The sequence below is a fragment of the Anopheles arabiensis genome, chromosome 3 (assembly GCF_016920715.1).
Source record: "Anopheles arabiensis isolate DONGOLA chromosome 3, AaraD3, whole genome shotgun sequence".
NCBI classification, from domain to species: Eukaryota; Metazoa; Arthropoda; class Insecta; order Diptera; family Culicidae; genus Anopheles; species Anopheles arabiensis.
This window is the reverse complement of record NC_053518.1, coordinates 21,769,024-21,793,018: the sequence shown is the minus strand read 5'-3', so window position 1 is coordinate 21,793,018 and position 23,995 is coordinate 21,769,024. Positions and strand designations below refer to the sequence as shown.

Here is a 23,995-nt window from a genome sequence, read left to right as displayed (position 1 = left end):
CAGCCATGGCATGGCTCGGTGTCGGTGCGTTATTTCATACCCGCCCTGGGGATCGCGAAGAAAATTCGCGTGCTGTCGCACGTAATTAATTGTTTCCGGCGATGGACTACGACGGTTGGGGCACACGCGCGCACTTGGGAATGGGGGTTGAGAGGGAATGTGGGACAAAAAATTACGCCCTGCAGCAGTGTGGTACGAAAGAGCGTCGCGGGACGGCAATCATGGCGTTAGCCAACAACGCGTTTGCAAAGACGCCGGAAGAGTAAGATTGAAAGCGAAGAGTGGGATGGGAAGGTTGACGTCCTGGCGCTCCTGGGGTGTGAGGTGTTATGAGAGTAATTACAGCGACTGTCCAATTTGGAGAAGAAGGTGGTAGTTGGTAGCTTCCCCTGGAATTTGCTCGCACTTGACCGTGCGGTCGAGTCCAAAGCGACGCGCTGGACACAGTGAACAGTGGTCGCCGGTGTTGGTTCATATTTATGAACCTAAATCATGCCGTGATGGATCATGTCGGGTGGAGAGGGATTTGAGAAGTTTTTGAAAATGTTTCATAATTCCGCCCCGAGTTCGGCGGCGTCTTTGCGACTTTAGGGTGGAGTTAGAAGGTGTTTGCAGCCAAGTTTGACCAAACCTCGATGCGAAACATCTTCCACAGTGTGCAAGGCAGAGATAGGGGGTCAAGAAAGGCCATCGGAGGGGGTATTACGGGGGGTTTTGATCATAAATCTGGATCAAGAGCTGGACAGGCGAAATAGTTTGACGCGAAAGAAAATGTAAAAGCTAATTCCAGGGGTTTTATGTTGTCAAAACGTCTGGCGCAGGTGAGATTTAATTTATGAGAAAAGGAAAGACGAGTAACTGGTTCTATTGGGAGAACGAAAAGGATCCATTCTTTTTTACCAGAATATTGATTTGTTAACAACAGTTCTATCTTTGCATTAGTCATAAATCTATTACACTTTTTTGTTTAAAGAATGTTGGATTAAAAAGCAGTTCTGTTCCATTATTTTCAAATCATTCACATAAATTTTATCTCTTATAAGCCAGCAATATTTTTACATGTAAGCATACCTTGAAAACAAAGCTTCAAGCTACTATCATATGATGTAAAACTTTAGAGATAGTATAAAATTTAAATCTGTTTTTACCCAAATACGTATACGTACAGAAACACAAAAAAATACTGTTAGAATACATTTTCCAATGAAATTTCCAATTCCAATGAAACTAAATGTTCGTATACATATAAGAACCCGTTTACAATTGGTTCGATTAAATCGAAAATTCCAACTAACTCTTATACTCATCGGATAACACCAACTCCTCACTCCGCTCAGCGAGGAGCCGTTTTCCATTCCGATTGCACGAAGGACAATCGACAGCGAAATAAAGCAATTATTAGAAAGGTTTCAATTTCAATTTTACTAACATCTCAATGGGCGCAACGATACTGAAACCCCGCCGGATCCGGATCGGCCCCAGCACCAAGCGGGGCGTTTTTGTTGCCCTGTGACGAGAAAATCGTGCGGAAGCAATAAAATACTACAATCATAACAATGCTGCAAAGAGGAAGAACAGGAAAAAAGCGTCGACAATCGACCGATCCTTCCCTGTGCGAAACAGTGCTTTTGCACAGTGCGCTGACCACACTGGGGAGGGGATAAAAGCGAGATGTTTTTATTTCATCCCTCCCATTTCCAGCGCCCGCACACGAGGGCGTTCGGGTCGGTTTGATTTTGTTTATTTGTTTAGCTGTTAGTTATTTTTGTTTCGCTGTTTTCCTGTTTTCCTGTACTAGGTTTCACTTCGCCTCGCAATCGCCATCGGAATCCCATTCTCTCGAGTGTCCTGCAAGCGGAACGGGTTTGCTACAGCCGGAAGGCAGTGTCCGTTCGGCGTTTCTTTCAACACAGCATTTCCGATACTTTTGTTTAGTGGGTTGACCATTTTCCTGGCAATTGAATGTTTTGTGTGTTGAGACAGGGGAAGGCTCTTGACATTTCCTTTCCGCAGCGAAACGTTTGTCATTTTCGGGATGGAAAGTGAAAAACTCGTGCAGGAAAACCGTGCCACAATTTATGTTCCAAGGCCCATCAAGTGGATGAGTCCCGGAGCGGAAAAAAAAGAAACAACCGGACGAAACAGCTGTAATCGGGTCAGCAATTTATCACGCACATCCACCACCACCACCACCACGACGAGCATAACTCATCGACCGTCGAGACTGACGGTCTGCGAAACACGTGTTTCGATTGATGCTTGTGTGTGTTGTGGGATAGCGCAAGCATATAGAGGAAAATAGTTGCTGAAACTGATAACGAGGTTACAAGTTTCACCCGAGTTTTGCATATATAAACCGTTCGCCACGAACACACCAACACTCACGGGACCGACAGGGCTGTTTTCGCGCTGGTGGTCGTGCTGTCAGTATCACGAGCTGCTGCACCCTGTGTGTGTGTGTGTGTGTGTGTGGTTATTGTGAACCAAAGTATTGGTGCAGTCGTGCGTATCGATTGAAGGGAAAAACTTTACCCATTTTCCGTACTCCACCTCCTTTTTATCGATAGGCATGGGGCCCGCCATCGGAGCAGTTGGCGGGGAGACCGGGGAATTGCTATTTAAATGTTACATATACAACCCTTCTACGCTTTTGCCGTTTCCTTTCCTTTGCAATCATTCCGATCGGCGACATGGCAGGGTGTTCCGGGGGAGGGGAGTGCCTGAGTGTTGTGGTTGCGCGTTCGTGGTTCGCGAGGAAATGACGCGTTTCGGACGGCAAATATTGTGAATCGATGTGTATGGGATAACTTTATGACATCCTCGTGCAGCGTCATCGATTCGTCGAACGAAAGAAAGAGAGAGAAAACGTTTGTTTTGTACAGCCGTACTCGTGAGGGGGTGCGCTATCAGCTTTAATTGGTATTAGAATGGGCAGTTAAGAAAGGAAGCATTTATTAATTTTGCATTATTTCTCGAGTCTTCTTTTCATAATCGTTGGTACAATACCGTTAAATATTTATTATACTGTTTACTCCTTACTACTCGCATTATTGGCTGTTAATCAAAAACTAAAAACAAAAAAATCATAGAAAACAATTACCCCTACTCTTGAGCCAAACTTTGTGACCTTCCATTAATATGCAGGCTTCTGTTCCTGAACGCTCGCTATCAACGCGGTCGCCTTGTTTGTTGATAACTTTACCCGCCATTTTTCCGCCTCCCTTTTAGGCTGCGATATAGTGACGCAGGTTTTTGGTTCGTTTTGGGGTTTGTTTTGCATCGTACCTTATAGGAAGGAGGAGAAAAAAGGGTGGAAAGGGTAACATGCTATAACGATTTTCAGGAATCGACCCGTAAGATAAAGTTTTGTGTGCTATTCGACATGCAATAAAATGTTGAATACACGGTCCTGAGAGGTCCCACGAGCACACTCGAGAGAAGTCAGGCGTGATTTTTCATCTTCAAAGAGCCATAGAGATGGAAATTAGGAATAGTTGGAGCTATCTGTTTGGTGCTCGTGACGGGAAAATATGATCGCTTGAGTAAACTGTCCTTAGATAAGAGTTCCATTTTGAAATCCCACCATCATATCTGATTGAAGATGCAGCTAGCACAGGAAAGAACAAAATCGGAATGTCTGTTTGAATTTTTCATTATTTTAAAACATCACGCTTAAACCATTAATCGCTTGGTTCGATTTGGGGGAAGGAAAATGCAATCAACGAAAGAATTTCCCGCACTACCCAGCAAGCTGTAAAATGGTACTCAAAAGCATTATTAACAGCAAACATTCAGCCCTCGGGAGCGAATTGCAAGAAGGGATAAAACAAATTCCAAACCTCGTTGTCAATTATTTCCCTCCCTATTTCAACCGTCCCTCCTGGGCCTTATTTTATATTTCACAAAATACCTCACACCGGCCTCACCTTTTATCAGACCCCTAGAGGACCCTGTCGTGACGTAGATATTGATTTTCATTACCCTTTTCGTTGTTTAGTGCGGACAGTTTCCTGTCCCCTTCGCCGTGGTTTGCGTAAAACAATATTCAGGCAGCGAGCGCCAACAGCATGCCGTCTCCTTTACGTTCACCTTTACGGCTATAAAGCTCGAGATAAACACGGCTCAAAAAATGGTATGCGAAAAATCGATAAACAAGGCCGGTGTGAAATCAGTGAAGCTTTCGCTCTTGGGATGTGTTTTTTCGGGGGTATAGGAGAATTAAAACAGGTTTATAAAATTTCGCTGTCGCTGTGTGGAAGAGGTTTCCGTTACACGTACGTAAGAGGATCGTCAGGCAAAGCCGCGGGAGTGGTGCGATACGGAATTGATGATTGAAAAATTATCTTTATGCCTATCACATCAATTACCGATAAATGAGAAGCTTCGTGTAAGTTGATTGAGGGCTTTTTTAAATGGTACACTGATTGATATCACATCAAAGGCGAGCATTGATTTGATAATTAAAGGTGATAAGAATACTTCAAAGTATTGGAATAAAAATGTTGAACTTAACATAATCATTTTGTAATCAAATATTATATCAGTAGGCTCTTCACAATCACAGACATCTTCATTTGAATAGAGCATCAAGTTTACGTGTTTCGATTGAGCTTTTTGGAGGAATTAAATTTCCATAAGGAAGACATAAATTAACACGCGTTTTCATTCAGTCCCAACGTGTGTAATCTTCTCTGCTCCAAGGAACAATGGCACTGTTTACTAAACATGATTAATGCCTTGTAATGATGCTTCCAAGACACCCTCCACGCTCCAGGGGTGTGTGTGTGCTGCCACGTACGCTTTAATACCCAGGAAGACACAAGCTAGAGCTTTTCCCACCCATCCACGAGACTTTTCCTCGCACCTGCTGCCGCACCCGAAATACCTTACCGCCGCTCCAGGTGAAGGCGCTTTGAACGAAATCTGTCAGCGTTTTCATAATTTCAATGCACGACACTGCTCTTCACGGTGAGTGCACGGTCGAGTGCGGATTACGATACGTTGTAAGCATGGCAAGGAGTGGGGATTTATTTGTACGCGCGGCACCGATCCGATCATAGACACATGTATGCATGTGGAACAAAGTGAGGTATGAAAGAGGATTACATTTGACAACGTCACATTCCGTGTGGCTGGTGGATAATATGAAGGGAAGGGCTCTAGGCGAAATGTGTTGCAAGGAAGGAAGAAGTAAAGCCCATTCAATGGCATCACGTCGTTTGAAGATGGTTGATTGCGATGCCGAAGCATTACACTCCTTCCCTTTAAAGGTGCTCATTTTGGAGGTGCTTTTGAGAGGAGAATCATAAAAAAGGACGGGTTGTTGTGTGATTCGATTGGTGGAAAATCGGGTTACCTTTCATTTCGATTCGTCGTGCAATGAGATTCCAGCCAAAGATAGAACATGAACCGGATGAATTTTCGACCAGCCCGGGCAGTTTAGCAGGAAGGATAACGGCAGACCAAACAGATAATCAGTAATAATCTTATCAACGATCTGTAAAAAAAGATTCACCTTTAAGATGGAAGGTTAACGCCGGATGAGATGCTTTCAGTTGATTTCTTTGCCCTTTGGAGTGTGCTCCAGGCAGCAAATGGTATTTCCTGCGTGCGAAGGTGACATTTGGAGTGACGCAACGCCCGCAAAAGCAAGAGAGCGAAAGACAGCTGGGGCAGTGTTTTCCGTTTTACTCTTCCTTGAAAGCTTTCTTTTAAATATTGCAACATTTTGTGCCACAACCATGTCAACAGACACATCCGTTCTGACACATGAGCACACTGGGAACGCAAGGAAGTAAAATTAAACCCGTGCCCGGTTCGGTGTGCTTGAAAGCGCACTCACATCTACATACTTGCCGTTTTGGAATAAAGGGCGCACCATCTCTACACACTGTTGTCCTTCGCGGTGAAAGACTGATGGGACTGAAAATAAAGCAACCGAAGCAGTTGGCAGTCCATCTTCTTCAATCCCCGGCGGTGCACACAGCGCGGGCAAGAAGAACGCGCGCGCGCCTCTGGCCCTTTCCAGCAGGAAGCAGATATGTCATGCGAAATGTCACCCTTAATAAAAACCCTCTTCATCGTGTGCGGCAGAGCCCGCACACGTTTCCCGTTCGCCCCTGTGCACCATATGGACGGTGTGCTGTGTTCCGCGCTTTCAAGATTTCGACATTTGCTATTCAACTTGCTGAAGGACATTTCCCGGGGTGAAAGTGGGCAAAAGAAAAATACAGCCCATGCGTTTGCGGGCTGGTTGCGGTGCCTACGCCACGATCAAATCAGATTGCTCGTTGTGGTCGTGGGCCCGTCGTCGACACTCTGCTTTTGATGGTGGTGTCAACCAGCAGGGCCTGACGAACGAAAAGATTGCACAGCATTTCAAGGCCACCCCCTTATGCGGGGTGTTGTTAGTGGGTGAATCTGAGTCACTTTTTCGGAAAAGGAAAAGTGTGCAAATTACGTACGTACGAAGGGCTTTCACTGGGTTTGCTCGCAGTAACAGGAAACAGTTACAATATGGTAGGAAAATCTACGTAACACTGCTCACACAGGCTGTTCAGGAGAAGGGAAGGAAGAGGGAAAGCACCTCCCGCACCTTGGTGTTCGACAGTTTTGGGTGAGTGAACGCGAATGGAGGCCAGCGCCTTTTCTTCGCCAAGCACCAACAAAAGAGTGAGTGTGTGTGTGGGATGAAAATTTAAATTTTTTATTGAAATTTTCGTCCCTCCATTTTTGCCCTCCACACTTATCCTACTCTCTCTCTCTGGTAAAGGATTTCCATTGGTATTTGGTGTAGTTATCCAGGATGAGCAAGCGCCTTCCCCTTTGTACGCTGCTGTGTGATCTTTTGATGCTGCCAAAATAATCCTTCGTTTGCTGGCTAACGAAAAATATCAATAATTTTCCAGTTTTCCACCACATACTCGCATGGCTCGCAGTACGTGAAAACAGGGCTTAGAGAAGGGCGGGAAAAATTCGATCCTGAAGGGGCATCTTCCAAGCAACATAAAATAATACGACATTGACACGCACGGACTAAAGGAGCGTAAGCGAAAATGTCTATAAAAGATAACCCTGAATTCAGGAACTCACACACACACACAAACACCGCTGGATGCAGAGGATATCAAACGGAGATATCAAATAGATCGACCGATGGGACACACGATTAAAATTGATTTGATTGATCCCTTTCTGCGAGATGGCAGTGGGTGCGAACGGATTCGGTTGGTACGTAGAAACGTAGTGTATCCGCTCCATCTGGTGTGACGTTCAAGGACGCCGCACTTTTCGACAGTTTGATTGAACCGAGTGTAATGCTATCCTTTTGCGCTGACATCCTTTGTGGGTATTTTTTTTTCGATTTTCGCTATGGCGTCACGGTGGGCGTTGTGTTCGGGGCTGTGCGTGGTAAAGGGTACGTGTAGCGTTACAAATCGCAATCCCATACAGATCGTGTCAATTTAGTTAATTGATGTTGTCGCGCGTAGGATGAAAGGTGTGTGAAGAGTTTTGTCCAAAAAGGGGGTTATTTGCTTGAGTTATTTTGTATTCCTAGTAATACAATTGAATCACCAGGATTGTTTTTGCTTATTGTTTGATATTTGCTTAGTATGTTTTATTCAAAACAATCTCGTTTTATGATTCTAACATGCAAAATTTTATAAAAAAAATATATATTTTATTAGAAATCCTATAAAAAGCCATATATTCAGTAAGACTGAATGTCTGTGCAACAATGTCACGAGAAAGTGTGAGCTTTATCTACTCTCGAAAGTCATAAAACTGTATGAAACTAAACTTTATACTGAATAGTGGCCAATCTTTACTAATCACTATCACCTCCGTGAGGAAACTGTGGGGATACATTTGACATTTAATTTCAACTCCAGAATGTTCCCATTCGAAGTTCAGTAAACGTCAGTCAATGAACTATTATGTTTGTTTGGCAAAAGATACAAATTGGAATAAGGAAGGGCGGTCCCTTGGTGCAGTCGTCAACTCGAACGACTCTATAACATGCCCGTCATGGGTTCTATCCTACAATGGACCGCCCCCTCCGTAGCAAGGACTGACTATTATTCGGCTGCGTGGTAATGAATTATGTCTCGAATGCCTGTATGTAGGATGTTACGCCAAATAGAAGAAGAATAAGAAGAATACGAAGAAGAAGAAGAAGGTTTTGGAATAAAGGCCCGACAGTTTTGGCCATATCTCAGTATAGTATTCAATGTTTTTGAGGACACACGAAGGAGGAAGTTTGTTTGAAAAATTATTGAAAAATACTTCAACAGTTCAATTGACTGTTTTACAGCATGTTTCTTTCCAGTATGTAGCTAAAATTGAAGTATAACGATAACCTCATACTTTTAACCCAAAAACATTGAATTTTGTGCTTCAAATTCTCGTTTTTTATCTTTATAATGATATGAAATTGAGTTCGGAAACTATTTTCATATTTCATATTCCCGTATATTGACAGTCTGTTTCCACTTCAGCACTTGCCTTTCTCTTCGGAGAAGCCACTATCCACTGTTTGTAAATAATAAATGAACCCTTTCAACGATGGGAAATGGCAACATGACACTGTCTACCATATAGCTTAACTATCTTTTTTTTCTCTCTCTCTCTCTCTCTCTCTTTCTCTCTCTCTTGCTCTTTTTCTCTTTGCCGTTTTCTTTGTTACTTTAAAAATTCGCTCCATAACCCCCGTCTCGGCACCCAGGTCACGAGACGGCCAATGCAAAAGGAAATCGATAATCATCCATGTCCGGCGTGTTTGGCCCGGGCTTTTCAGCGTTCACGTTCGCATTCGCATTCGGAAATCACAATTTTATAACAAAAAATCAATAAAATGCCACGGCGAAACAATCGCGCTCGCACGGACGCGGTGAAGCAACTCCGTTCACGGTGTCGCTCGCTGTCGATAGCGTTAATCGAAGTGAAGCGTTGGCCGGAATTCCTGACCGCCTGAACCATCAAACCGACCGTTCACCGATCAGGTGCAGGAAGTTTGATAATATCTACTAACAGTGGTGCTGCGTGTGTGTGAGCAGAATCGCGCGTTTCCCCGGGCCCAGACGTCTGAGGATGAAGGACGGATTGATTATCCCACGGCACACCGTCAAGGTGATGGACCGAAACCGAACCGCTGGGAAGATTAGCAGTGTGTCCTATATTGGGTGGAATGTACCAAAAACCAAGTAAAAAAAAAACACACACACATTCTCACACATAGTGCTAATTTTAGCTAATGCGAAAGAAGCGCCACGCAGCCAAGGTCAGTTGGATGGTTTTGTGATTGTTTTAGGTGTTCACGAGTTCGATTGGTTGGGTGTGATTGAATGTGTAAAATTCTCCTTCCAAACGTTTAATTTTGTATTTAGCTGTAAGGCTTCAAAAAAGAAACACTAATTAAAGAGTGTTTTATGTTCCACTTTACAAGCTTGCATGTAAAAATCGACTTTTAAAGCATTAGTGATCTTTAAGAGTCGCGATCGTCTTGGTTTGCTGATGTGCCTTCCAGCATAAATGCTTAGCATACCTAAACTGGCCAAATGAACACCGTTGTTACGCTGTACACTTCCAAAGCAGGAAGAGGAAGAAAAACGCACCTTCCTTTGTGTCCGAATACAACAACAAAAAAGTCACAAACGGTGCGCGGTTCGACGTCACATCAACACAAGCCCAACATTGGCCCCAATTCACGGTCATCGATCGCGGCTGCGTTCCTTCTGGGGCGTTCGCCGTTATGTGAAGTCTAATTTTACGACTTGTTTACATACTGCCGCACCGCTCCACCGCACTGCTTTCCCCGCTCAACACATCAAACCAACATCAAGCGCCGACAGTTCGAACCGATCTTCAAATACGGCGGCTAGGGTTTTGTTGTTGTGTGTCTTATGCCATCAACACCACCACAAACACCACGGCGCTTGGTGTTGTTTTGGGTGAGCGAAAAATTAACCTCCTAGTTTGTATCTAATCTGTTGCATCCTGTGTAAACCCCTTGTCCCTGTTCGGCTTCAGTGTTTCATTTCGGCAGCATGGAACCAAGGGCAACATTTGGACCGAAGGGCTATTTTTGTAACCTCTCCACCGGCTGACCGGCGGCTTGCGGTGCTGACAATATAAAATCATAATTAATTGAAAACACTTCCACCGGCGTGCTGCGTTTTTCGGTTGTTGTCGGTGTGTTGCTGTTTGTGTGTGTGTGTGTTGCTGCTGCCTCCCATTCACAACCGAGAGCGGTGCCACTTGTCGTGTGCTGGGTGTTGTTCTGTTTTTTTTCTTCTTCTGCTCAGTTGTATGCCAAAGGCCGCTTGATTAATGGGTTTGGCCGCTTGTCAGCGGATCCCGTGGTTTCCCTTTTTCTTCTTCTGGCAGTCATTTCGTCACGATGCATGAGCGAGAGAGAGAAAGAAAGATATGTCGCGTGATATCGCTAAGCTTTGCGCTTTTTGCACCCCGAATCGCGTCCTGAGTCACGAAACTTGGCTCCGTTTTTTATGTTCGTTGTTTCGCTCTTTAAACTGCAGAAATCGCCCTGTGTCGGCAGTTTAATTGGCAAATTCCCATTGGTTTGGGGTTGCATTAAAATAAAAACAATCACTGACAGAACGATCGGTCAGTGATCGGTGAAGGGCTGCTGCGGTGAATTATTAGCGCGATCGGTCGCTGCAAAAGATGCAAATGAGAGGAATGTTTGTGTGTGTGTGCCAAATCTTGGGTGAGCGAGTTTGACTCATTTATTATGAAAAGTGTTGTTTTCTGACTAAAACAATTTGGCAGCTTTGTCAAGGAATTGAATTTCAACATTTCGTGAATTATTAGGTATGTGGTAATTAATTGCAAGAAAATTAGTAAAATTATTCTCTCAAGTTAAACTTCACAGAAACTCTTACTAATGCTTGATACCAATTTATACAAGCTAGTCTTGCACGTGATATGAATTCCATCCAGCCACTTAGGAATGAACGGAAGACCACAAGGCGCTGGCGAAAGGCTCCTTCAATCTCGGACTCATTTTGCTTCCCAAAAAATAAAAAAATAAACGTGCTTTTATGCAGTCGTTAGTATTTGTCTGTGTTTTCCTTCCCAGCAACACGAAGATACACTTCCCCAGTTCCTTTTCTTCACCTTTTGCTCTACCTTTTCAGCAAGTACACGGAACCCAACACACCGAGGGAAATTGAAAATTGAAATGAGGAAACAGAACCGCAAACGATTTAATGTGTTTCTGCGGTTGTTATCCTGATGGTTGCTGGTTGGCTGCTTCCAAAACCCCCTCGGTTTGTCGGCCATTACGTGCTTAGGGGCTTTTGTGTTGCTTCTTTAAGAAAGCGCAAGCCGTTCCGCTACCCTTCGGGGTCGGGTTAGAAGGCACATGGTCTCGTGATTTACGGTTAGTTGGTTGTTCTCTAAGCTCGCTTCTTGCCCTCAACAACAACAGTCAACGCAACAGTCTAGTGGTAAGGCAGCAAGAGTAGTAAGTAGACATCATTATTAGGGTATAATCGGCACTGAGAAGATGTGGGAGGATTGGTAGTAATTTTATGAGACAGGTGAATTAGTTAACAAGTGGTGTAGCTGTGTATGGTTTGATGGTTTGCTACGCTTAATCTTGAGCATGGTATGGTTGGGGTGAGACAAACTTTGGTTCGAACCGGAAAGGTTGCTCGCTCCGAAAGTCATAAAGCTGTCAAATTGGAAACGATTTAATGAAGAGCTGTTAATTGTTTAAGGGTTTAGCCTGGTTTAGATTCGAAGATATATTAAATTTATCCGACGGAACAAGCATGCACAAACAACTTCAAAAGTGACCTTAAAGCTAGCATCTTTCATGGGAAGTCCTATTGGTTGTTTGGTCAGATTGAATTTTGATAAGATCACCGCACCCGTCTCTGCCAAACCACAACCAAACACAACGTTGTTTTAAAATGTTTGTCTCATCTGCCAAACAAATTCAATGTCAAACAACGTCACCCATCCCTTCCGAAGCTCATTATTAATGGCCTTTGTTAGGCGCCGTAACCAAACACCCGAAAAACCAAGGTGCTCAAAAGTAGCCTTCGTCCCAAAATTGCTTCACATTCATCACAGCTTCAGTCTCGCGAGGCGTGTTTGATAATGTGCCATGCAAGGACGGTCGGGTTGTGTGTGTGTAAGTGTGTGTGTGTTAGTATGTCAGCACCATCATTAGCTGCACCCGAATGCGAGCGGCAACTTGGTGACCATTTTGCCGGTCACATCCCTAATAAGGTCTTTCGAACAGCTGGTACCAATGCCGGTGCAAGAATCGTTTCTGTCCGAGGTTTCCATTGAGTTGCTTCGGTCTCTAGGATAGGCAATTTCTTCTCTCAAATGTCCCAACAGCTGGTTCAAAGCGATTGAGTGTTGCGAGCATGCAACGGAGCTTTTCCTCACGATGTATGCTTGCGAGGAAAGATATTGCTTTCTTAACAGAAAAACAGCAAAAACAAGAGTCAACCAAAAGTTCCAGCTCGAGTCGGTTTTGGCAACAACATGTCCGTCAGTGTTTGACACGACAAGGCAAGAAACCGTTCGCTTTCTTGCTTTTGCACCCGAGGATCAACGTTTCCAACGTCGTTCGGTTGCGGCTGACTTTGGTTGTCAAAATCAAGCATGATTTAATGCGGCCCATTTGGTTCACTCATCGATCGGAGCCCGACCCGTTTCGGGTGGTATTGAGATTGATGGAGTGGTTTTTTGCTCACACACTTGTTTATTATCGAGACAGCTTCGGCCGGCGCGGGTGGGTGGGTAAAACTTTCAGCTCACTAATCATCAGCTTGGGTTTGGGCGCTGCTGATCCGACATAATCAATTTGCGATGTTTAAGAGGAGGAATTAATTTCACTGCGTTAGTCTCAAGCCGTAACGATCGGTTAGCCTTTGATGGTTGGAAAGTGCTGAAGGGTGTACCAATGTGTTTGTTTTCTTCTTGCCTTGGGTTCCTATTCGCTCTCAGCTCGCACGATAATATAAGCCTTATCATCAAATTGAAAAGTACTTTTTGAACTTTGTCATTTGTGTGTTGAATGTCATGCAAGTATCAAGTGTCAGATTGATTCTAATTACCAATGATGCTAAGAAGATGCCTTTCATTTCATGACATTTGGGGTTTAGTTTCTTTTTGAAATTAAAACGTCTTTCATTCCACCATAATATCATCCACAACAAACTGTTCGAAGTTAATATCTTAATAAGAAAAAGTTCATAATTTCATAATTAATAGCTAATGTTTTAAAGGTTAATGTGTCGCAAGACAAAGGAAATGTAATCTAAGGATTAGTCCAACGTAAACGTAATTCAAGCATTCCAGTATTGATAATGAACAGGTGAGTCTCAATAAAGATTCATCTCTTAACTCTTGGAATCACTGAATCAAACGTCCAGTAGGAACAATATCCGCTGTTATGAAAGAAAAAAAATCATCCACGTCACAGTAAAACTGCTCCACTGCAACAAGTCTATAGACGACCAACATGCTTTTTCCTCTTTCCCAAATTTTACTCGTCCGTCCAAAAGGCTTGCGATAAACAAGCTTGTTTTTTGTGTGGTTCTCTACATCTAGGCGAATCTTAAAATTCAACGAAAAATGACCCACACCATCGCTGCCAGAATCAGACCGGATGCAGACCCTGGATAGCGTACGAATCTTGGCAAACTGTTTCAGCGGGTTTTTGCAAGCACCGGATTGGAATTGGTTTATTTATTCGACACGATATAGGTGTGTGTGCGTGTGTGTTTGTGTGTTACTGACACTAATTTGTTTACTTATTTGTTTATTTCATAAGTGCGCGTACGCCTTCAATTTGAGCTCGAAAGAATTTAGCAGAAAAAAAACAGAAACCATTGAGCTCTGCCACTGCAGAATGCTTTCTCCACCGTAAGGACGTAAGCAAATGCGTACCGTGTAAAAATTCCCACAAGGTGTTTTGCATTGGCAAAAGGTGTCGAGATAGAATTGCTTTATCCCCGATTTTATCCAATGCGACACCGCTCCCGGATGATAATGCCAGCTGGATAGTGTTACTTTTGCCTGGGTGAGGTAAGCTTACTTTTTCGTGTATGTGTTTGTATTTGTGGAGTGTTTTGACACACTCGGAACGTTCCCATAAGCTGTGGTGGATTATTTGCGGGATAATGCGTTTCACCCCTATATCTTCTCCCTTCCCACCATGTATGCCATCATGGAAAGATGGGGGATATACTTATTTTAAAACAACCATCTTTAAACCGAGCTCTCCGAGCTCGTTCGGCATAACCGTTTCCTCACCGCCTGGAGTGGATACACTGTATTTTTTTTGCCTCTTTTTATGCACCCCCTTTTCTGCTTTTGAATTATAACAACCGCAGCGAACTATTTATTCGCAATACAATACACACGTACACAAAAACACACTATCAAACACGCGCACACCTGACACGACCGTATGGATCGTATTGCAAGATTTAATGATAGCGCACACTATTTATTTATTTTCTCATTAGCACATTTCTTCAGCTATTAGGGGCTAGCGCAGTGACACAAACGCACACACGAGCTTTAGCACATTTTATTTATTTTTATCAACCACGATACAAATCACAGACACACACACAAACACACGCACGCAAGGTGAGCACAATTTGGAGTGATATGGGGAGAACTGTATGTAGCTATTGATTTTACGCGTCGAATCAATATCGGCACTGCCAAATCGAGCCCGAATTTAAATTGGCAATATTTTATACGATTTTAACGCTGATCTTGCACCGAAAAAAACCGGTCCGCTTGATGTTACGCAGCCAGATCGATCTGATTTTAATGTTTCCGGTTGTGATTGGTAGTGAAAGAGGGAGTTGGTTTTATCACTATATTATGCTCTCGCTTGACTCTGCATGGTTTCATTCCCAGTAGTATGCAAGTAGAGTCATTTACACAGGGTTATGGTGTATTGTTTTTAACCATTTCATAGGAATTTATCTTAACATTTACATTGCCAAAGGCTTTCATCAAGCATGGAACGTCACCGACCGACAATTAACGACCGAATATCTCGTACACAAACGCGACCGCCCGACGATGTATGTTGTCTTTAGATGCTTTCGGTTAGCTCCACCCGGGCGGGGAGCTTTAATTGCAAATTTAGTTTAGAGCATACAATTGACACTTCTGTTGTCCATTACAGGCTTAAAGGTGCATTGTTTTTTTTTTTTTATTGGTTTTTTAAACCTCAAACTGACCGATCTCGTACCGGAAGGGGCGCGCGCAAAAAAAATAATGCAACTAAATTCCCGCTACCGACCGAAGGGTTTTTTTTTACCGAAGGGAAGGCTAGTTTTTCGGCGCACGCGAACGCGATGCTTTCTTGAAGCAAACTGTTTTCTTCGCCCGCCTTCATAGCGCGAGGGACGTCCTCGCGCGCGCTAGGCTGCAGACGCGTTTCATTTTGCCCTCCCCTTTCGGTTCGGCACGGGAGGGCATCTCCCATCCGGTTTCGCTCTCTCCCGCTCTTTGTCGGTTTTCGCGCGCGCTCTCTCCCGCAATCGCTTTGGTTCATGCACGCACAAGCGCGGTTCCGCTCGCAGAGAATGGTTCGGCCGATTGTGCTGTACAGCATCACCTGCTGAGGTGGAAGCTGGTGGGGAACTGGGGTTGGTCGCTTGAAAAAAAAAAAAAAAAACGGGCGGTTGAGATTGAGTCGAGGTGCTCTGGCCTTCGGGCCCATGCTCGCGTGCAGCACAAATGAACACCAAACGGTTGGCCGTTGTTTATGTGCGCGTGCTAGAGAGAGCGAGACGTTTGAAGTGAAAAGATTTGTCAAGGGTCGAATGAACCTGCTGCCAGGTTGGAGCTTCCCCACTATGGGACACAACTGGAGCATAAATCATTGGGAAGCATAATGAGCGCATCGATAAACTGTCTCATGCTAACATGGATATTAGATTTTAATTAAGATCTCAATACTATTTTTGAGGCGGTACATGATATTTATTCAATCATGTTGAAGTTTACTATTTTTTAGGTTCTTCTTCTTCTTTGGCACAAAAACCGCTGTCGGTCAAGGCCTGCCCTGTACCCACTAGTGAAGTGAGCTTGGCTTTCAGTGACTTATTGTTACCATAGCAGGATAGTCAGTCCGACGTATGGCGGCACGGTCTATTTAGGGCTTGAACCCATGACGGGCATGTTGTGACGTCGTACGAATTGATGACTGTACCACCAGACCGGCCCCATTTTTTAGGTTAGTTTTGATAAAAAGCATAGAAATCATTCTCATTCAACCCTTTCAATTTCATTAACGTTAATATTATCATAAGTGTGTTTCTAGAAATGCTTGATGACACGATGATATCACATACTTAAGATCAGTGTGAGTAGTTGTTGTTGTTGTGTTATTTTTTACGAGGCTTTTTAGCATTCGCCTTTCGTAATTTACCATTCAGAAACTATAAAAAATATTCGGAAACTATTTGAGGTAAACAAAAAATGAATTAAAAGTTCAAGAAAAAAGAAAAAAAAAATACAAGAGTTCTTATGGTAATGGTGAAAGGTGAAAATGTTTGTTAATTCTAATGCTCTTTTAATTTAAATTATGTTTTTATAAATATGTGTATCTTTATCTTCATACAATATGTATTCCTACACTTGTTTTTAGAGATTAGTGTCCTTTAAAAAATTCAAAAGTTTTTCAATTTCATTGTAATTGTTGGAAAGTACAATGTCCAAATGCTCTCCAAGTCTGTGTCTCTTCTTTTCTGCGGAATATCCAAAACAATCCATTAAAATGTGTTCCACCGTTGTATCGCATCCACAAAATGGGCAGATTAACGGTGATTCCTTTTTACAATGTGGGTAGTGTAAAACTTGATATGAGGGTGATAAAATTCATGAGTGAAATACTTATCTGCGTGATAAAATTCACAAATACTAAAATACATTTTTCATAGAAGAAATAATTATCGATTTTTACAATTTTATATTTCCCTTTCCACAAATTTAGCGTTACTTATCTTTTTTTCACAGGCAAGTGCTACGCACGATACAGATCTCATTCTGCACAGCCGAAATTTTTGCGCCCGATCGTATCATGTTAATTGTTTAAATTACGATTTTGAGCAAATAAACAAAGGGATGACGCACTCAGGATGAAGCCACCCCAGAGCAGGTAGATCAATAATAAACCTATAAATAACACAATCACGGGTTCACGGTGCGCCCGAAATGGTTTACACATGTTTCTTAATTTACGACGAGTGTCTGAGCGAGCGACAAAAAAAAAGCGGTATACGGTTGTTGCCAGAGGGCACCCCGGCTTAATTGACTCTGAGAGGGGCAGTTTCTATCATCGGTCACGATCGTCTGCTGAATGCTTTACACATGAATGACCCTTTTGCTTGATTATGATAAGTTTATAGATTTGGGTCAATTTGCAATTTGCATAAAATCAATGTGATCTTAAAGGGGAGTTTTACGGCAATTTGGTCAATATTGATCGTCGTTCTTCACGTGCACCAAATGTGTTCAATTTCATTTTTCTTAAATGTTGATCAGAAAACCCCACATTTTAATTAAACTTAAAAGCACATTTCACCCAGGTGGATTAAGCTGAACCGGTGCAACCTGCTACGTTCGCGCCACGCTTTAGCATATGCCCAAACCCCGTGTGTATGTGTATCCGCTCCTTTTGCTTCCCTTTCTCGGAGCGCTTTTATATCTACAACACCAAAAACCTGTCTAGGGGCTCATTCGCCGCCCGTTTGTGCCCTGCCTAACCGTCACCGGTGTGTCTCAGTTTTGCATGCTGCTTCTACTTTTACTGCAGCCGTAGCTGTTACTGGTGCTGCTGATGCTGTTGTTGATTTCGGATATCGCGGGAGGGCAGGCAAGCGCCCCGTCCAACATGACATAACTGTAACATGCGCTTGAGTTACGACGACGACGGCTCAGCATCATCGGAGCAGTGGTACACAAGAGTTGCAGCCGTGCTGATGATGATGATGATGGAGTGCGATGGGAAGAGTGTGAACACGATGGCACAAAAAAGAAAACAACAAGGTCGTCGGGCAGGCTCTCTTTTCACCGCTCACGGGATGATTTGTGGAAGGCTTGTGCGAGATTGTGGCAGGCCATGGGTGCTTGTACGCACTTGCGTGCGAAATGGGAGGACTGTTTTGCTCCGAACAGGGGAGCATTGCGTTGAGCGAATGCTGAGATGAAGTGAGGAGAAGTGATTTCAGCTCGGAAGGGAGAAGCGAAAACTGAAGTTAAAGCAGATATATTTGAATCATTGATTGATTTGTTTAAGACATAAAAATCATAACTTTGAGGAAAATATTGATTGAAAAAGAGGATACATAGTTTTCAACTAAATCATGCAGCATTTATAAAACATGAACTTCAAAATAAACCTTCGAGTGGTGAAGCATAAGAGAGCTTTTTTTCTAAAAGCGCTCTCTCGCTCACGTTGCGCTCTTTCGAACTCGAGTTCATTCCGGTGCGTTCATTCCGTTCGGCTTTTTCCCCGAGCATGCAGCAGGTTGTTGTTTCCGCTTGCTGGCGCAAAGCGCCTTTTTCCAGCAGCATTATTTCCATCCCACCCCTTAACGCACCCCGCGCAAATCATATGTTTTTGCAACATAGCTTCATCCTGCTTTAGCGCAACGCCTGCTTTCCAAGCAGGGCGCGAAATCGATCGGAACCTTGCTTTGGAACGATTGTTGAGGTAGCAAGCACACTCCAGTTCCGGTCCCGCTCCTGTCCGAACCCCGAATTTCACCCGCGTAATGGTTAATATGTTTGTTCTTTTTCCGCTTTGCACCCTTTGATAGTTGCGGGACCCCTGTGCCGTCGGTCGGGCTTGGTTGGAAAATCTTTTCCTCTTGCTGTGCACACGGCGCAGGAAGGATTGTAGTTTTTATTTTTGTTATTCCACCCTCCCCTTGCGGCAGGGTGGTGTATAATTACTTAGGGCAACTTTTCCCTGCACACTCGAGAGCTTTGCCTGCGCGGTGCTTTTAAAGCTTGCGTTAGGATTTCACCGGGATGCACCACCGGTTGGAGGGTCTGGTTTTATGCTGTCGGTAGTTGCTAGCTACTGCTGCCTCTGTTGCCAGCTTTAAAGTGCTGGCGTGCTCGAGCGGTTGTAATTAATCGAAGAAGAGGGCAGATTATTGAACTCGGTGGTTAAAAATAAATGATGATGTGTAGGTAGGAAAATCGATGCGCGAGTGCGAGCCCGGGAAAATTGCCGGCGAAGTGGAAATAATTCGAACAGGATGTTTACAAAGGATCACCATGTTCAATTACAGAGAGTGCACCGAACGGTTGGCGTGTGTTGCAGATACATTTAGAGTTTGTTTATAAAACCATGGCTGACTTTTAATGATAGAAATCGTGTATGATTATTTATCCTTACCGATTTTTTATAGATTTCAAGGGCAATTCGACTTACCTTAAACGAGAAAAAAATGAGATAAAACAATTAGTTTTAGTTTCAATTTGAGGCACAAAAAAATGAATAATTTTGCATTTCAAGAATTAATGTTTTCATTTAAAGTTTAAAGTAAATAATAGTGAACTAAAAAAATACCTTATAAAAACTGACAAGTCTGAAGTCACATTTTAGATCAAGATACCAACCACATTATTTAATGTTAAAGTCAAACCAAAAATATATAGCAAATTTTAGCATGAGTACTCCGGTAGCATCCAACCGCTGTAGGTAATCAAATAGATTGCAGAAATTAAATTGTTTTAAAAAATAAAAATAAAATCCCACAAATTGAATCCTGCTCTACCCTCTCTCCAATAGAACGAACTTCAACGTCAATAAATTACTCTACTTGACAAATAAAAATAAAACCCCCCATAACCACAGCGCAGTGCTTTACGATAGGGTACGGTGGAGATGTAATTATTCAATTTCTCTCTTATGCAAATCAATTTGCTTCCGCCAAGGGTTCTACGGGAGCGAACGTTAAATTTATGATGCACGTAGCACCGAGTGAACAAATTGGACCACCAAAGGTCGTTGTAAAGATGACAAAAACAAGCATATGTAAAGTGCATGGAGCAGTTGTAACGTTTATTGAACACGTTTTTATAGTTATGTTACTGGCAGTTTATGTTGAATTCTCGCCATTTCTAAAAATCTTCCTGAGTGCACTTTTTCTGTGCAATTAAAACGTTTATCGAATATTTATCCACTTTATTTGTTTCAATTTTGGTGAATGTTGTTTGAAAGCTTCTTTTTATTTACAGCCATACAAATCATCGTCATTTTCCACTTTCGCACACACCTACGGTACGGTAAAAAAGAACCTGACCAAACGCAAGCCCCTCCTGCCACACACCTACCGTAAATGTGATATACGTGATCCTCGCCGCTCGACGGTGCCAGGACAATTTTTTGTGACTTCTGACGCACGACACACTTCCTGCTGTTGTTGCACTGGGGTGCATCGCAGCATCGGCCCCCTCCCGCACTGGCCGTGCGGGCAGGAAGTTCGCCGACGTTGCTGCTTTTGACAGCGTTTGTGCAACGGGCGCTCCCGTCTGCAGTGGCGCTGGCACTGTTGCCCGTGACGTTGGTTTCGTTGGTTTGGTCGGTGGTAATTACAATGTCCTTGCTGCTGCTGGTACTGCTGCTGCTGCTGCTGCTACCGTGGCACTGTTTCACTGTACGTTTGGGCATTTTTGCGGAGCAATTGTAAGCGCACACTTGCTTTGATACTGATATTTCCAAGGGTAGAACACGAATTTAGGATCGGGTGAGTTGCGCAACTTAAATCACTGCTGGGACGGTTGGGAAACATAAACCTTTATCTATATTATTGCGTTTGCTGTTACTTCTGCTTCTTTGACTCTATCTCCCCGTAGCTGCAAATTTGATTCCATGCGCTCCCACATGCTTGGCTGGTGGGGCCTCTATGTGTGGCAATCGCATTGCAAGTAATGAAATCATCACCGCAGATTTATCATCCTGGTAATGGTGTTCGCCTACACGGGTGATTTGGGTTTTGCATGCTTTTCGTTTAATTTCATTTTATTAGTTTCAGCTCCTTGCCTTGCCGATCGTTGGCGATGAGCTCATGCGGATCATGTGTTTGTGGGAAAAAGGATTGTTTTGAATGGCTTTGGGTTTAGTGGCGGGGCAGAATTTATCGAGTAGTGTAGCGCTGGGAAGCAATATGACGATGCTATAGCACTTTATGGTGGTGGGAAGACACTTGTTATGTGGGCGTTTGATTGGAAGAGTTGTTTCGTAGGATTTAATACATTTTACGACCGAAAATAGAACATGTGCAAGTATGCACATAACATTCAATTTTTATATGACAAGACAAGTGTGCATTTTTATTCCATTTCAATTAAATTTGTACGCATGATCTAATGCACAATCATTACTGGAGTGGTTTTGGATTAAATTGGATTTGGATTGGAAACAAAGACAAAATTCTTGATTTTTCATGGATTTATCTTCACCATCACTGACAAAACGTTTGCTGCGCTTTCAATGATAATATCTCATGAGTCAACAGCGAACATTTAACACCTCTATCAGTTGAACACTGACCTTGTTGACCAAACAAGTAAAGCAACTTAAATTAGGAGTGATCGCGCACAAAGAACGGAACCCCATTGCGTCTAAAACGGACTCCGTGTTGCTGTTTTTGGACGTCGTATAATCCTGTTCCGGCATTTACAACATCTTGGCACTATTAGACACTATTAACCACTTATCAGAGCAGCAAAAGAAAGCCACCTTCCGATTGGCCGACGTCCCTGAGCGACTAGAAGTTCCAAAGTATCTTCTTCTTCTTCGTTGGCACAACAACCGTTGTCGGTAAAGGCCTGCTTGTACCCACTAGTGAAGTGAGCTTGGCTTTCAGTGACTTATTTATTACCTTAGCACGATAATCACTCCTGCGTATGGGGCCACGTCCCATTCGGTACTTGAACCCATGACGGGCATGTTAAATCGTACGAGTTGACGATCACCAGATTGATAGCTCCAAAGATTGTTGAAAATAACAGTGAAATAGTACCAGGGGAACATGAACAAACATACCAGGAAGCAGAAATCGCGTCCACTGGCTTCGCAGCGGCAAGCAATAACGCAAAAGCTCAGTGTGATCAATTTAGGTGAATTTCGGACGAATTTCGATATGATACCCTATTCCACGAACTGGTCTAACATCCCCTAACTGTGCCTATCAAGTTTTTCTGGTCAAATATTGACTATGTAAAACTCTACTATAACAATTTTGTCGCATGTTTTTGTACGAAATGATGAAAAAACCAGATAACTGACGACAGGCAGCTTGCAAGGTCGTAGATTTATTTTTTGCAAGTAAATTCAAATAATTTTAAAGGAAATAAAGTATCTTTCTTACTTTTGTTTGCTACTGCCAGATCAAGTTGTCCATTTTTAATGCAAATTTTAGTAATTTCAGATGTATAAAGGGATAGTTCACCGATTTTAAGCAATACGGTCTTTTTGAACCGTTACTCCTGAATAAAAAAGGGATAGTTCGCATTGTTCACTGAGGTCTTGGTAATGTTTTTAATTGATATCTGTTCGAGATATCATTAGCATTACAGTGATTAATAATTGACATTTAATTTTACAACAACATTTGCATTAATCACGATTATTCTTCCATGGATAAGCTTTTGTTGAAACGGTTGATCCATTTCATATGGTTTCACATAAAATAAAACCCAAAATATAGTTGATAAGGATACTAGATGTTTAGTCTAAGCAGCATTTCAGACAAGCATCTGAATATTGTTTCATACAGGATAGTTTTTATGCCTTCTGTACAACACAAATTCTTGACAGACACTACGAGCAAGAAATCGTGCAAACGCCAGCGACATAGTTTTGTCTTATTTCCCCACAACCTAATTACGGTTCCCGGCGCCCGAGCCACAGTTGATCGAGCACAACTACTGCACAGCGAAAGATGCTGCGGCGCAACCTTCACCAGCACGAAGGTCCCACTTTCTCAGGGGATTCAATTAACTCCACGGAGTAATCGAATTTGTGCACCAAAACCGGGGAGGTGGCGGGAAGCACTGGGCACTGCCAGCAATTTTTAACAAGTTTATTACAGCGAAAATGCGCAACACTCGATCGACGGTCGTCTTCCGAGACGGTGTGGTAAACGGAATTGGTACCGCGGATCCGGTACCTCTGCACTGCAAAGTATTTGGCCGATGCCGTACATACCAGCCCTCAGCCATCAGTAATGGCTGGCGAATGGTTGCTTTCGTTTGTTTCGGTTCGGATTGGTTCGCCGGTCAATTTTTCTCTGGCATGTCGCACGGGTCGATCGTACAGAAACTAATTATTTGATTTTTTTTTTGGTTTGGTATCTCTCGTTCTACCGTTCGGTTTGGTTCAATCAAGTTCACCACCGGCAGTTTGCAGGTACGGACGGTTCGATTCGAAACCACCACCATTATCACCGGTTGGAGCTATGCGAGCTACAGACATAGGGTGCCTATGGGACAGTATGCGGCCGTCCATGTGCCGTTCAGTTAGAGTGAAATAAATAATTAAGAAGTCACCGAATGTGGCATGGGCCGGTTTCGGTCGAGTTCGACTTTTCGTCGCCATGTGTGTGTGTGTGCGTGCGTGTGCAGAGTGGCACATCATTAAAATGCCTTTCTTGTTCCCTTCCTGGCCTGGGGTTGGCTAGCTGGTTAGCGGGTTTGTCGCTGTTACACACGGAACAGTTGAATTTTCTGTGTGCGCACGGGTTTGGGAATGCATTCAGAGCACGAAATAATGATACCAGGTAGCTTAAAATAAGACAGCATGAGTGAGGTAAATGGTGGAGGTAATTAATTTATACACAAATGAAGAGCAAACAAGCGAGAAAGAAACGGTAATTTCGGGAATATATTCTTGTTACAATGTGTGAGGAATTCAGTGACAGAAAATATATACTTAAAAGGCAATTCATTTAAACTTATG

At 43.1% G+C, this 23,995-nt stretch overlaps 1 protein-coding gene across 18 annotated transcripts in view; it reads right to left on the bottom strand.

Annotated features, from left to right (window-relative positions):
* LOC120901024 (calcium/calmodulin-dependent 3',5'-cyclic nucleotide phosphodiesterase 1-like) overlaps positions 1 to 23,995 on the bottom strand; it is a 269,782-nt gene that overhangs the window by 93,172 nt on the left and 152,615 nt on the right. For 4 of the 18 annotated variants that reach the window (XM_040308725.1, XM_040308711.1, XM_040308724.1 and 1 more), the window contains exon 2: positions 20,368 to 20,829. The exons of 7 other annotated variants lie outside the window; for them this stretch is intronic. In XM_040308725.1, coding sequence (XP_040164659.1) covers positions 20,368 to 20,704 — 337 coding nt within the window. In that variant the 5' untranslated portion in view covers positions 20,705 to 20,829. 7 more of the 18 variants (XM_040308713.1, XM_040308718.1, XM_040308716.1 and 4 more) reach the window with 7 other exon arrangements.